This window comes from Meleagris gallopavo, chromosome 6 (genome assembly GCF_905368555.1).
Source record: "Meleagris gallopavo chromosome 6, MGAL_WU_HG_1.1, whole genome shotgun sequence".
Lineage (NCBI taxonomy): Eukaryota > Metazoa > Chordata > Aves > Galliformes > Phasianidae > Meleagris > Meleagris gallopavo.
In genome coordinates, this window is record NC_139409.1 from 6,210,528 (window position 1) to 6,222,547 (window position 12,020).

The 12,020-nt window shown below is 38.9% G+C and overlaps 2 protein-coding genes across 2 annotated transcripts in view; one reads left to right on the forward strand and one right to left on the reverse strand.

Moving 5' to 3' along the window:
• XYLB (xylulokinase) overlaps positions 1–11,142 on the reverse strand; it is a 149,427-nt gene extending 138,285 nt beyond the window's left edge. Inside the window, exon 1 of the transcript XR_014884122.1 lies at positions 11,092–11,142. The gene's annotated coding sequence lies outside the window, so the exon portion shown is untranslated. The remainder of the gene's footprint in view (positions 1–11,091) is intronic.
• C6H9orf152 (chromosome 6 C9orf152 homolog) lies at positions 2,600–8,483 on the forward strand. The gene is given in 3 exon segments (XM_010712358.4): positions 2,600–3,018; positions 7,397–7,890; positions 7,892–8,483. Coding segments are annotated over 3 exon segments (801 nt in total). The 5' UTR covers positions 2,600–2,789; the 3' UTR covers positions 7,970–8,483.
• Positions 11,143–12,020: the final 878 nt, after the last annotated feature.

Genomic DNA, 12,020 nt, shown 5'->3' on the forward strand with positions numbered 1-12,020 from the left:
TTGGACTGTAATATACTCACAAATTTATTTTGCCTCAAGGAAATGAAAAATTGCTTCCATTGGGTGATGGATGAACAGACTTAAGAGAAAATATAGCACTTCAGACTTCAGTGGATAATGAAATTAAAATCACTCATAGACAATTTTAAGAGTTTGCTAAATTAAAGACAAGGCTATTTTTTTTTTAATTTTTTTATTCAGAAACCTAATCATGGCAATAAATTTTCAGAACCTACAGTACTGTTAAGAAATGCACGTAGCAATGCTAAAAAGTGGCTTGGCTGCCTATATTCCTCAGAAACACGCAGAGCAAATTTGGGCTTCTGATGTTTTAGGACGAAGGTGAGCCTACAGTCACATCACTCCAATAGTGCCATCTGCTGCATATTTTAAAAGCACACAGCAGTCTGCAGATCTGAGTACCTCCATTTAAAGAGTGAGTGATCACTGGCTTAAACACAAAAATCATCATTTCCATTTTGTGTGTATCAAAGACAAATATTTTTTTTTCCTTTTACCTAAACAGGCTGGAGTACAAAGGAAGGTGTTCCACTGCAGTATAAGAACAGAAGCCTCAGGTAAGCAATTTGCAAGCTTATGTCAATGGTATAACAAGAATTAGTTACATCAGCTCACTATACATCAAAACCACAACCCCATTTTCTGTGATCCCTTGGATGTTAGATCTGCACCTCATTTTATGAATCATATCCTGACTGCAACTTATTCACAAACCACACGAATGTATGTATATATACACGCCTTGATAGCAAGCAAAGTAAGCAGTGCCAAATGCATGCATACACACAAACACACTCCACCTGAGCCAGAATCAGGATGCCATGCTCACAACCGTTCCCTGTAAAGGAAACAAACCGCAGCGTGTAACGGATGGGCTGAGCAACACAAAAGCTAATCCTGTTCCTGGTTCCCCTGACCTGTTGTACCACCTGCACTCACTCTATTTCACTGGGCAGCTCTTTTCTCTCATTCTGTTTTTGTTATTTAACCATGCAACTGTCTGGAAAGAGGCTGCCTTGTACAGCGCACGTGTAACTGAGCGTGATGGCCTTCCATGAGCCTGAGGCAATGCTACAGTACGAGTGATCAAAAATCATAATACTTCCTGATTAGATAAAAACTCCCACTTTCAATGCCCTTCTAATGAACATGCCCTTCTAATGACATCTTTTAATGAGAAGAGAGGTGGACATCTTTTAAGACAGAGTGCACCTTCACGTTAAGGGATGGTATCACGGTAATTCTGTCTGCAGCACACGCTCAGGGTGTACAAGTCACTTTCTCAGGAGGTCAGAGAACCACACAGTGTGACTGGAATTTTAAGAAGGTTGGGGAACTTTTATGGCCATTAATAATGTTTGTATTGAATACCAGCTCAAGCTGCAATGAGATTAATTAAATCTCCTGCCCCAATGCAGAAACCCACTGCCTGAAGGTCCAAAGGAGGACTCCATGTGCCAACAACTCAGAACAGCAGAAAAACAAGGCAGCCTTCTGCAGAGCACTAGTGTTTGTCACTACTGAAGGCAGAATATCAAAGCAGATACTCCAAAGCCATAGCACATCAGAACAACTCTTAACACAACACATGCTTTTTCAGGGCTCAGGAGGGAGAAGATGACTTGACAAATAGTCAGCGTCTGATAAACTGTTGTGCTTACTTTTCTTTCTGGTAGGGCAGAATGAGACTGCAGCTGAGCTAGGGAACATGATTTGCAAGACACATGCATAATAGAAAGGCAAAAGCAATTAAGGAACTAAGTGATTTAAAGCAGATTTACACCTGTGAGCCAATTGAGCCTTACCAGAACTGTATGCATGTAACTCTGTAGCAAGACTTTTGTCACCTGTGTACACACAACTTCCAAACAGATTCCTAAGATCCGCATTTTTTGAACCTGATTCAGTAAATCATTTAGAACGCAAAGGAGAGCATAATTTCTCCCAGTAAGTGGAAAAGTACAGCATGCAGGCATTCCTTCCACACACTGCCCTTTCACACTGTTTCTGTGCAATGCTTCCCACTGCAAGGAACCTAGCAGATGAACGATTAGATTGACACTTAACAGTGTTTCAGCCACGCAACACTCTTGGATCCTTGTAATAGCATCAAAAGGACCTATTTCAGGGACAGAAATGTGCAGCTTGTCATTCAGGCACTCTCATAGAAGAAAAAGACGTGTTTGTTTGTTTGTTTGTTTAAATCTTTCCCTCACTGTTACATAAAGCTTTGTTTTGGCTCTGCACCCAGGAATATCTTTAGCAAGGTTATGAAGGTTGTCAGTTCAGTCTTCACCCTACTGCCCAAGACGCTGCAATAAGAATGACATTGGATGAAAGTTAAGGTAGGAGAATGGGAAGGAAAAGACAGAAAATACACGAAAAGAAACCTAAAGGTTTCCCTGACAGAATTACTGTCTTGGTCAGGTCACCATGACAGCACCTCTTTAAGAGTTAGCCTTGCTACATAAACCAGTATTATCCAGCCCTTTGAGCACCTGACCGTGTTCAATGAGGTTTTGAATTTCACTGTTTTTTTTGGCAAAGCCTCATGTGTTCACAACCTTAAGTCAACATTAAATCCAATCATAAATCCTGCTATCACCATGAAATCTGTATGCAGGAGCTCAAGGTGTGCTGCAGGAGAACAAGCTGCTTGAAATCTACAGCTTCAGAACAGACACTTCTGAAAGAAGTTACCCAACTTAGAATTATTTCATCGTTTAGGAAGATTTCAGATACTTTGATGTGCTTTTTTTGCCAACACAATGAAGGAAATGTCCTGCTCCTGCATAACTTTTTCTTCCTTGTGGGAACAGATGGTAAAGGCTTACAAATACACCACTGCTATTTTTTCAGTGACTCATACCTCTGAGCTACAAGATTCAGATCATCATAAGCAGCCAACCAAGATGGATGTAAGCTTACTTGAGGAGCAGTATGACCACATAAAACAGAAGCAAAAGCTGCAATCACACATTATTGTATTTAAAACAGGTATGCTTGGATTTATAGGAAATGATGTAAATGTAGATGTAAAAACTTTATATACTGAATAACTTCTATCTTTGTTCTTTTAATGCTCAGCTTCAAGAGAGGTACAAAGTGTCTACTTTTCTGTCAGTTTAGGTTTTTTATTCATTTCACTAACAGGCAATCTTATGGCTCTAGCAGTAAGTTTCACAGCAGAAAAACACTAATATCAATTTGAAATAGATGAATGCATTTGATTAAAGGTTTTACAGGTTTTAAGTTAGGAAAGTAAAATTCTTAACGTTGGTGTTTATTCTTACAGGAGCCATATACTTCACATCTACCATCAATCTATTTGTGAAATGTATTTTGTCAAATTCTTCCATCAGAACAATCAGTCGTGGGTTTTCCGTCTCTTTTTCTCTTCTTTATCTATGTAAAGAAATGCATCCTACAAGACTATGGGAGACAATACCAAATATCAAGCAAAAGTTGGGCATCTGCTTAGAAAATAACTTCTACTAAGTAACAGTGGGTATCTAAGATATAATCTTGGAACAAAAGATCCCTTTTTGAAAACGTTTTCATTGCACAGTGCTTGGAAAATAGAAGAAGTGACAGTGTATCAATCATCTTTCTGCTATGCCAGACAGCTTTTAGAAAACAAACATTCAACTGTTTTGAAGTTTTCGGTTAAACTACTGCTTGCAATATTGCACCGACATATTTCCAGTAACTTTCTAAGTTAAAGTGATACTGAGAATACTAAATCAATTAATGAAATTGTCTTTGAATGCAATACCAATATGCAAAACGTGCTTAATTCACCTCTGGTGTTAGTAGTTAGCTGAACAAATAGAGAACTTAGGCTATCTTGTTCTTTACGTTTTCCTCTACATTTTTCAGCAGTTCTGGATTTTTGGCTGTATCTGACTAGGAGTGTCGTCAAAACAATAGACAAAACACCTAATTATGAGCCATAAAACATACTCGCTTCCTCAGTATCATTTCACCCAAATGGCTAGCAATTCTAATGTTAAGCAAACAAACAAAAAGCCTATTTAAGGAAGAAAGGGATGTGACTGTGCAAGCTTATTTTATCAGGTATGAAAAGGCAACTAACTTGAAGGCAAAGGAACAATATCAGCCAGTTAAAGAAAGGAAGCGGAGGTCTGTATTCCAATGAAATTCAGATGAAACTTCAGATGTAATACACATAATCAGAGCAATTTTTTTTTTCTTTTTGGCCAGGACATTAATTGAAGATTAAAGAAAAGACAAAGTAGGACCATGCAGCTCTGAGAATTTAAAAATTTAGTAGGGCTGGAAATTGACACGCATGTTTTCATATGCATGCACATAGCCCAAAACATTAACAAAAACGCAGAACCTATGGCAATGAACTTCTACATTTAATCACCTTGTGTGGAAGGGGTTAATGTTGCTGTGAGAAACAGCTGAGTTCTCAGCACCACTAAAGTTAACCTTAAACATTCATGTGGTTTGGAAGTTGGAAAAACCTACTACGTAAATCAGCATTTAGAGGCTGTTATGTGCATCAATTTCCAAGAGGATGTCAGGATGCAATAAACACCACTATAATGAGATAGCATTACTGTACTCCTTAAGTTACAAGCCTGAGCTATCCAGAAATTCCAGCTCGTACCACAAAGCATTCCATGTGTGCACTGCTTTTCTGTACTGACAGTTATTGTCTCCTTGTACTGCTACTGTACTCATAGTGTAAAATCATTGCTGAAGGGTAACGACAACAATAAGACTACAGATGAACACAAACCTCCGAGGTCAGAGACGTGACATTCCATGGTAGAAGGATGCCTTCATTCCTTCATGGTCCCAAAAATCCCTGCAAAAAGTCTTTGTTTTAACTAGTAAAACCTTAAATTGCTTCCTGCAGATAGGCCATCTTTCCATGGTGCCACAGTTGTTTTGAGCATTGCAGGTTTACAGCACTGCATTGGAATGATAACTTCAAGATTCCATAAGGACTTCCAGCTCTGCATCTCATTATCTGCCTTGTTTTCCAGAACAATAGAATTGTAAAACTTTAAACAGAATTTCAGACTCTTTAACTTTTCTAGGTTTTTGATTGGTGAGCTAGTAACTGTTAAGTCACCTTAAAATAACTTGCCTCTGGTTTGTCCCCAAAACACACAGCCACATTCATATTTCTGCCAGTTCCTGATTCTTTGAGAAAAAGGATGACAAGATTTGAAGATCTCCAGGTGGGGAATAATACGATAGTGTATTTATTATTCACTGGCTAAGAAGAAAAGCAGTATTTACTTTAGGAATTAAAATAGCATTCAGAGCATGCAGTAACAATGGAATAAACATTGGACCTCTGACTGCAGAAATCTCTTCCAAGACTTCAAAGATTAACTTCTGTTAATTCAGAATCTATGATGACAGCATATGAAAAAGGTCAAATGGTAGACAACCTTACTGCAAAGCTATTATGTGCAATTCAAAAGATCTGTCTTTTCTAAAAGAAAAAAAAGCTTGATCTTAATCAAGCTTTCTTCAGAAGTTCAGGGAGTGCTGAATGTGCACTGACTCAACAGAGCATGGCTCAGGGCTCCAACATTTCTATTACAGCTCATTGCTTAACTTTGTGTGTTGTATCTGTAGCCAAGGAATCAAATCAAACCTGAACTGAAAACCAGTTTGGATTATTTGACTTGGACTGATGCATTACACTGAACTCTCTGATCAGCTCAAACCAGACTGTAATTCTTCTGATGACCAGTTCAGATGATTTGAGATAAAACCTGAAGGTGCCTATAAAAAGTGCAGTGATATCTACAAGAATATGCAAAGCTGCACCCCTGAGAGACTCTCAGTTCCTCCTTTTTCTTGCCTTTTCCCTCACATGTGAAGAACAAACCCATTGTAGCCTGGTGCTGTTTTGCAGACCTCTGCTTTGCAAATGGACTTTCCTGGAAAAAGTCTGACCATAAAACTGGCCGTAACTTTGATTCTCACTGTTTCATGATGCAAAATTGTGTGTTCTCATCTCTAAGAATGGCTTCACACTAGGAAATTCTTCTGGTATGTTTCACTGTATAGACATATGCACAGGCACATGCTCTAAGCTTAGCGTGTGCTTTTGTCTCCTCTCTCCTGATCACACTGCACGAAAGCAGAAGATGCACGTGACTCTCACTTCCCAGCTCTTATCAGATCAACCTTCTGTGGCCAACTGAGGGGCAGAGAAAATTCTATGGTACTGTACAAGGTGTTGTTGCTTTAGTAATGGGAGCCAAAGACAGCAGCAAAAGCCTCTCCTTAACTCAAGCCCCATTTACAGGTTCATTTACTGCCAGTAAATCAGCTGCATCTGACATCTTCAGATCGTTTCTCATAACAATGATATGAAGCACTGTTACAAGGATTTTTGCATTAGCTTCTTTTTTTATGGCAACATCCTACTCCAATTAGTTTCAGTGCAAATTCAAGGTTAGAATTCTCTTAAGTGGCTATTCAGATTTTGTATTTCAAAATATAATCAACTCTCTCTGTCTGTTCTTTTTCACATCAATATACTTCATTATTTGTACTGAAAAAAAATTCAGTTCCTTTAACTCAACCCCGTAAATAAGGTCAGCATTCTGCACAACCTCCACTTTAAGCAATATTTATAGTAACTAACGTGCATTTAATTAGTGCTTACAATGTCAACAGCACTGTTTGTTTATCTTTAGTACAATAGTTCAGATTCTATTCATTTTCAAGGCACAGAAGGCCCGTCGTGTTCAGTAATTTAATAGCTGCTACATCTAATTAAGGCAGCATTAGCATTTCTATTTCTAATATCCTATGCATTTCCAGCAGTAACTTTCTTAACGCATTAGAAATTAACCACAGAGGTGGGAAAAAATAATTAAGTAATAAATACAAGCCTATACGTTAATGATTCTGCACTGGGAAAAAGAGGAAAGAAATTCAGAATATTTTTGGGTCGTGAATACAAGCTTCAAACAGTATCAACTCAAACATTTGTGTCTCTCAAATCACAGTACCAATCGACACATTAAGCAGGCCCCTGTTCACCTTAAGAATTTTTGCTTACAAGCAGTTAATTACTGAAAGTCAATTCTCAATCTGTGTTGTTAATGAGTCCTAGAGTAGTGCTTAGATCAATATTGACTTGATAAATTTCCATTATCGTTTAACTGACTCTGTGGTAGCATTTATGTCTTCAAAATGCAAAACTGAGTGAGGAATACTCCTCTGTAATCTGGCATCAAAGGAGTTTGAACTACTCTTGGTCACAGATGGAAGGAGTACAGGCACCACTCATCTGTTAAAGTTCTTCAGCTGAAGTAGACCCTTAATTTCAGCCACCATACTAAAGTGCATGTATGTGTTTCTCTTACAGGTGAGCATGAATCCGTTCTCCCAGAATCAATGGTCAACACTGTTTTAATTAATAAAAAAGTTAAAAATTCAAAGTCATTTACAGAATGTGTCCCTGTCAGAAAGGTCAGGCTGGAGGTGACCAGCAATGGCACTGCACACGACAGCTCACCCTGGCGTACTCACCTGGGAATTCACCGCCTGGCACAAACTCCTTGTAAGAAAGCTCCCTGGGATCTTTCCCACTGCAGGAATGAATCGTGCAGTTTTGACAATCAGAGACTGGTTTCAAAAGAAAATGGCACACTGCAACACAAGGAATTAGAAGAAGCGAGTGAACTATCCGTGCTCACTTCAACGTTGAGCAGTTTCAGCAATGAGAGTGGCAGCACCATCTCAGGAACTTGCCAAAAGCCTGATCTGAAGTCAGACACTTCAGCAGTCTGGATGCATCACCACATTTCCTCTAGAAAATATATGCCAGCTTGCCACAAGTTAGACTTTTATCCTTTCCCTAATAAAAAAGCACCCAGAATTTCAGAAGCAGCAAGGAGGCTGGGATTATATGTCTCACAGTGAAGACACTCAGCAATAAATAAAGTTCAGTCAAAAATTTGAGTAAAACTGAAAACAGCAAAATAGCATTCCTAGTTACTGTGATCAGCCTGCTGAAGGTCTCCTATTAGCCAAAGAAGATCTTCACAAAATAAATTGTTGCTGTACACTGCAATCTAAAGTGAGTTGTAAGGAAGATGTTGGACTGCAACAGAAGCTCACTTTTGTTATTCCAGAGACTGGAGCAATTTTTCTGGGCTGTTTCCCCTCTATTTTCAGGTTACTTATTTAGAAAAAAGACTGTATCATAACAACACTTGAAATATCTGAGAGCTATAGCAAACATTAGCAAAACTGCTGATGAAGCAACAAGGCTGAACTTCAATATGGTACGATTTGACTAGAAAATAAAAAAATGAGTAATGAAACAGTACTGAAGGTGATTCATACACTTAATATGATTTCATGATAGCCTTTTCTCAAAAAAAAAAAAAAGATATTCATTAAAATTTTTAATGTATTTTTAAAAGCAATTAATAAAATCTTTGCTCACATCTATTGTTGTCTTGATGGGACACACTAAATGGTACATTTTTCTTATATATAAATCCTGTAAAAATACATTGTTTTCTCCCTCCTACACACTTCTATAGACACAGCTTAACCTCATGTGATTGGCCTCAGCACAGCCATCCAGCCTATCCAGATCCCTCTGTAGGGCCTTCCTACCCTCAGGCAAAGCAACACTTCCTCCCAACTTGGTGTCATCTGCAAACTTACTGAGTGTGCACTCAATCCCCCTGTCCAGATCATCAATAAAGATATTAAACAGGGCCGGCCCCAATACTGCTGCCTGGAGAACCACTCCTGACCACTCCATTCACCACCATTCTCTGAATGTGGCCATAAGAGCCAATTCTTTCACAGGAGATTCACTGTGGTAAGTGTTGAATCGCAGAATGGTTTGGGTTGGAAGGGACCTTAAAGCCCACTCAGTTCCATGGGCAGGGACACCTCTCACCAGACCAGGTGCCCAAAGCCCCATCCAGCCCTGCACGGATGGGACATCCACAGCTTCTCTGGATCTCACCACCCTCTGAATAAAGAATGTCTTCTCTTTGTCCAATCTACCTTCTTTTCATTTAAAATCATTACCTGCCCTTGTCCTATCTCTATACAACTTGGTAAAGAGTCCATAAGCAATTTTTTTGTAATTCTCCTCTGAAAGGCTACAATAATTTCTCCCCAGAGCCTTTCCCAGGCTGAACATCAACTCCCTCAGTCTTCCTTCATAACAGAGCTCCTCCAGCCTTCTGATCAGCTTTGTGGTCTCCTCTCTACCTGCTCCAACAGCCCCACATCTTTTTTTGCTCAAGGCCCCAATCTGAATGCAGTACTCCAGGTAGGAATATCATGTTACCATGGCACCGTATTTTCTAAGACCACAGGAAAGGAAAAACCATCATGCAATACAATGCTATTATACTCCTCCTTGCCAAGTGCCCCATCCCCTCTGTGCCACTCAAAGCAGTTCCTAAATTCCATACTGTCACACAGTGATCCAGCCCACAACAGTAGACTGGCAGGCACCTCTCTTCTGTAAGTAACCATCCATGAGACAAAGGCAAAACAATATATGGCCTTTATTTCTTCAACAAAATTCTCCAGATGTACTTGTTCACTTCATAGAATCACAGAATGGCTAGGGTTGGAAGGGACCTCAAGGATCACGAATCTCCAACCCCCTGCCACATGCAGGGCCACCAATGTCCACATTTAATACCAGAGCAGGCTGCCCAGGGCCCCATCCAACCTGGCCTTGAACACCTCCAGGGATGGGGCATCCACAGCCTCTCTGGGCAGCTGTTCCAGCACCTCACCACTCTCACAGTAAAGAACTTCCCCCTGATATCCAACCTAAATCTTCCCTCCCTCAACTTAAAACCATTTAAAACCATTTCACTTGATCACTTGTTGTGATTTTTCAACGTTTTCCTTTTTTTTTTTAATGTTTTTAATTAATTGATTCCTATTTCTGGGTAATCATGAAAAATTAATAAGCAATCACAACTAACTTCTAAAAACAAACAGAATTTAAAACAACAACAAAAGAAATAAAACACAAACCAAAACTAAAAACACAGTACTAAGAGTACTAAAAAAAAGAACTGAAAAAAGATAAAACACAATTATGGATAATAGGTAAAGCTATAACAGGGATAAAATACCAGATAACAACCAGCTATATGAAACAAGAAAGTACCTGGAGAGAAATATCAAAGGACAATGAGTTTTTTGAACTCTGTGGTACACATTAGCTTTCTATTTTCCTGTCATGCTGATTACAGAGTTTATTGATTTGTACTCCAGCCTTTCATTATACCAGAGTGTTGTTTTTGTTGTATCTACAAGTCTGGAGACCATAACAGAATCACATCAAGATAAAGGAACAACTGAAATAAAATTAATAAAAAAAAGTCACATTGGCAAGGAGCCACTATAAAAACTATTAAAAATTAAATTCAAGATCATTTTGGCAAGATAGTTGCATTGAAACACTTGAAAACGTTTCAGTGAATGCAACTTAAATTTTTAAATCAGTATCATAGAAGTTCTAAAATCTTATCTACCTTCTCTATACGCCCATTTGACTAAATTAGTGATATTATTTTCTGCAAATACTTCTAAATTGATTTTAAAGTGCTTTGAATTAGTTATCTTAACTAAACACAGACTTGAATGCCTTGATTTAAAAGTCAGTGAAAGTTTATACACATACTAAATAACTAAATCCTTTGCAGGCACTTTCATAAAACCACTTTGTCCTTTCCTGAGGCTTCTCTAGCATACTGGTGTGCTTTGTACTGACGAGCTTAATTAGGAAGGGCATTTTGCCTTTGGAAAAGTCCTTTAGTTTAAATCCCAAGGACATAAGAGAAGGAAAATTTCAGTACATTTTCATTTGTTAATGGAGTATTGTTAGTTATGAGAAAAGTGGCTGAACTTGCATTTCAAGAGATTAAAATATTACACAGGTGCATTGCCTGAAAATTATTATTTTTTCCCTAAAGCAACCATAATAAAAAAAAATGAAAACGGGAACAATTTCATGAGAAAAATGGAAAACTTCAAATATTGTGAAGTCACATTTCTCAAACTTACCTTATTTTCAAAGCACTTTGCTGTTTGCTTTTCCATGTTTGGAACTTATGGGGAGTAACTATCATTACTGCATTACTATAACTTTAGCAAAGCTTCAAGCACAGAATTCAAGAGTATCAAAAAAGTAAGCTGAGTAACAATAACCTTATTTTAACAGTGGGCAAATGTGACTGATTTATGCACACAGGAGAGTTTGGAATCCTGAAATTCTAGTTCAGAGTTTGTGAGCAAGACACACAATACCTGTGGGGCCACATAACTGCCTAAGGAATATGCTTTACATAACGACTGATCTGCAGGGCCATCTAGTCCAAAATAAACAACACCTTTGGACAATGCTTTCCCTCAGAGTATCAGAGCAATTTGAACAAAAGTTTAGTCAGGCATTGGAACAGGCTGCACGCTGGTGGGGTCATCATTCCTGGGAATGTTCAAGAACTCCAGAAATGTGGTGCTGAGGGACATTGCTCAATGGGCATGGCGGCAATGAGTTGAAAGTTAGACTAGATGATTTCAGAGGTCTTTTCCAACATCGATGATACCATGAAAATCCTTAGCTGCCGGGACAGTTTTGGGAGTACGTGGGACCTTTGGGAGTCCTACATACAAATATAACATCGTTTACTTTGTGCAGCCTACGTAGTCTCATACCATTCTCAGCAATGGGCCATTATGGGCACTAGAACAGAAGGTACAACACATATCATAAGGGAAATGGGGCCAAACATCTCACTGAGTCTGGGAGGTCTCTACAGTGCCCTGAAAGGAGGTTGTACCAAAGGTGGGCATCGGCCTCTTCCCCCAGGTAACAGCAGTAAGATGAGAGGCGATGGCCTGAAACTGCACTGGTGGAGATTCAGGTTGGATTTTAGGAAAAAAAATTAATCTCAGAAAGAGAGGTGATGCAGTGGCACAAGGTGGTGGAGTCA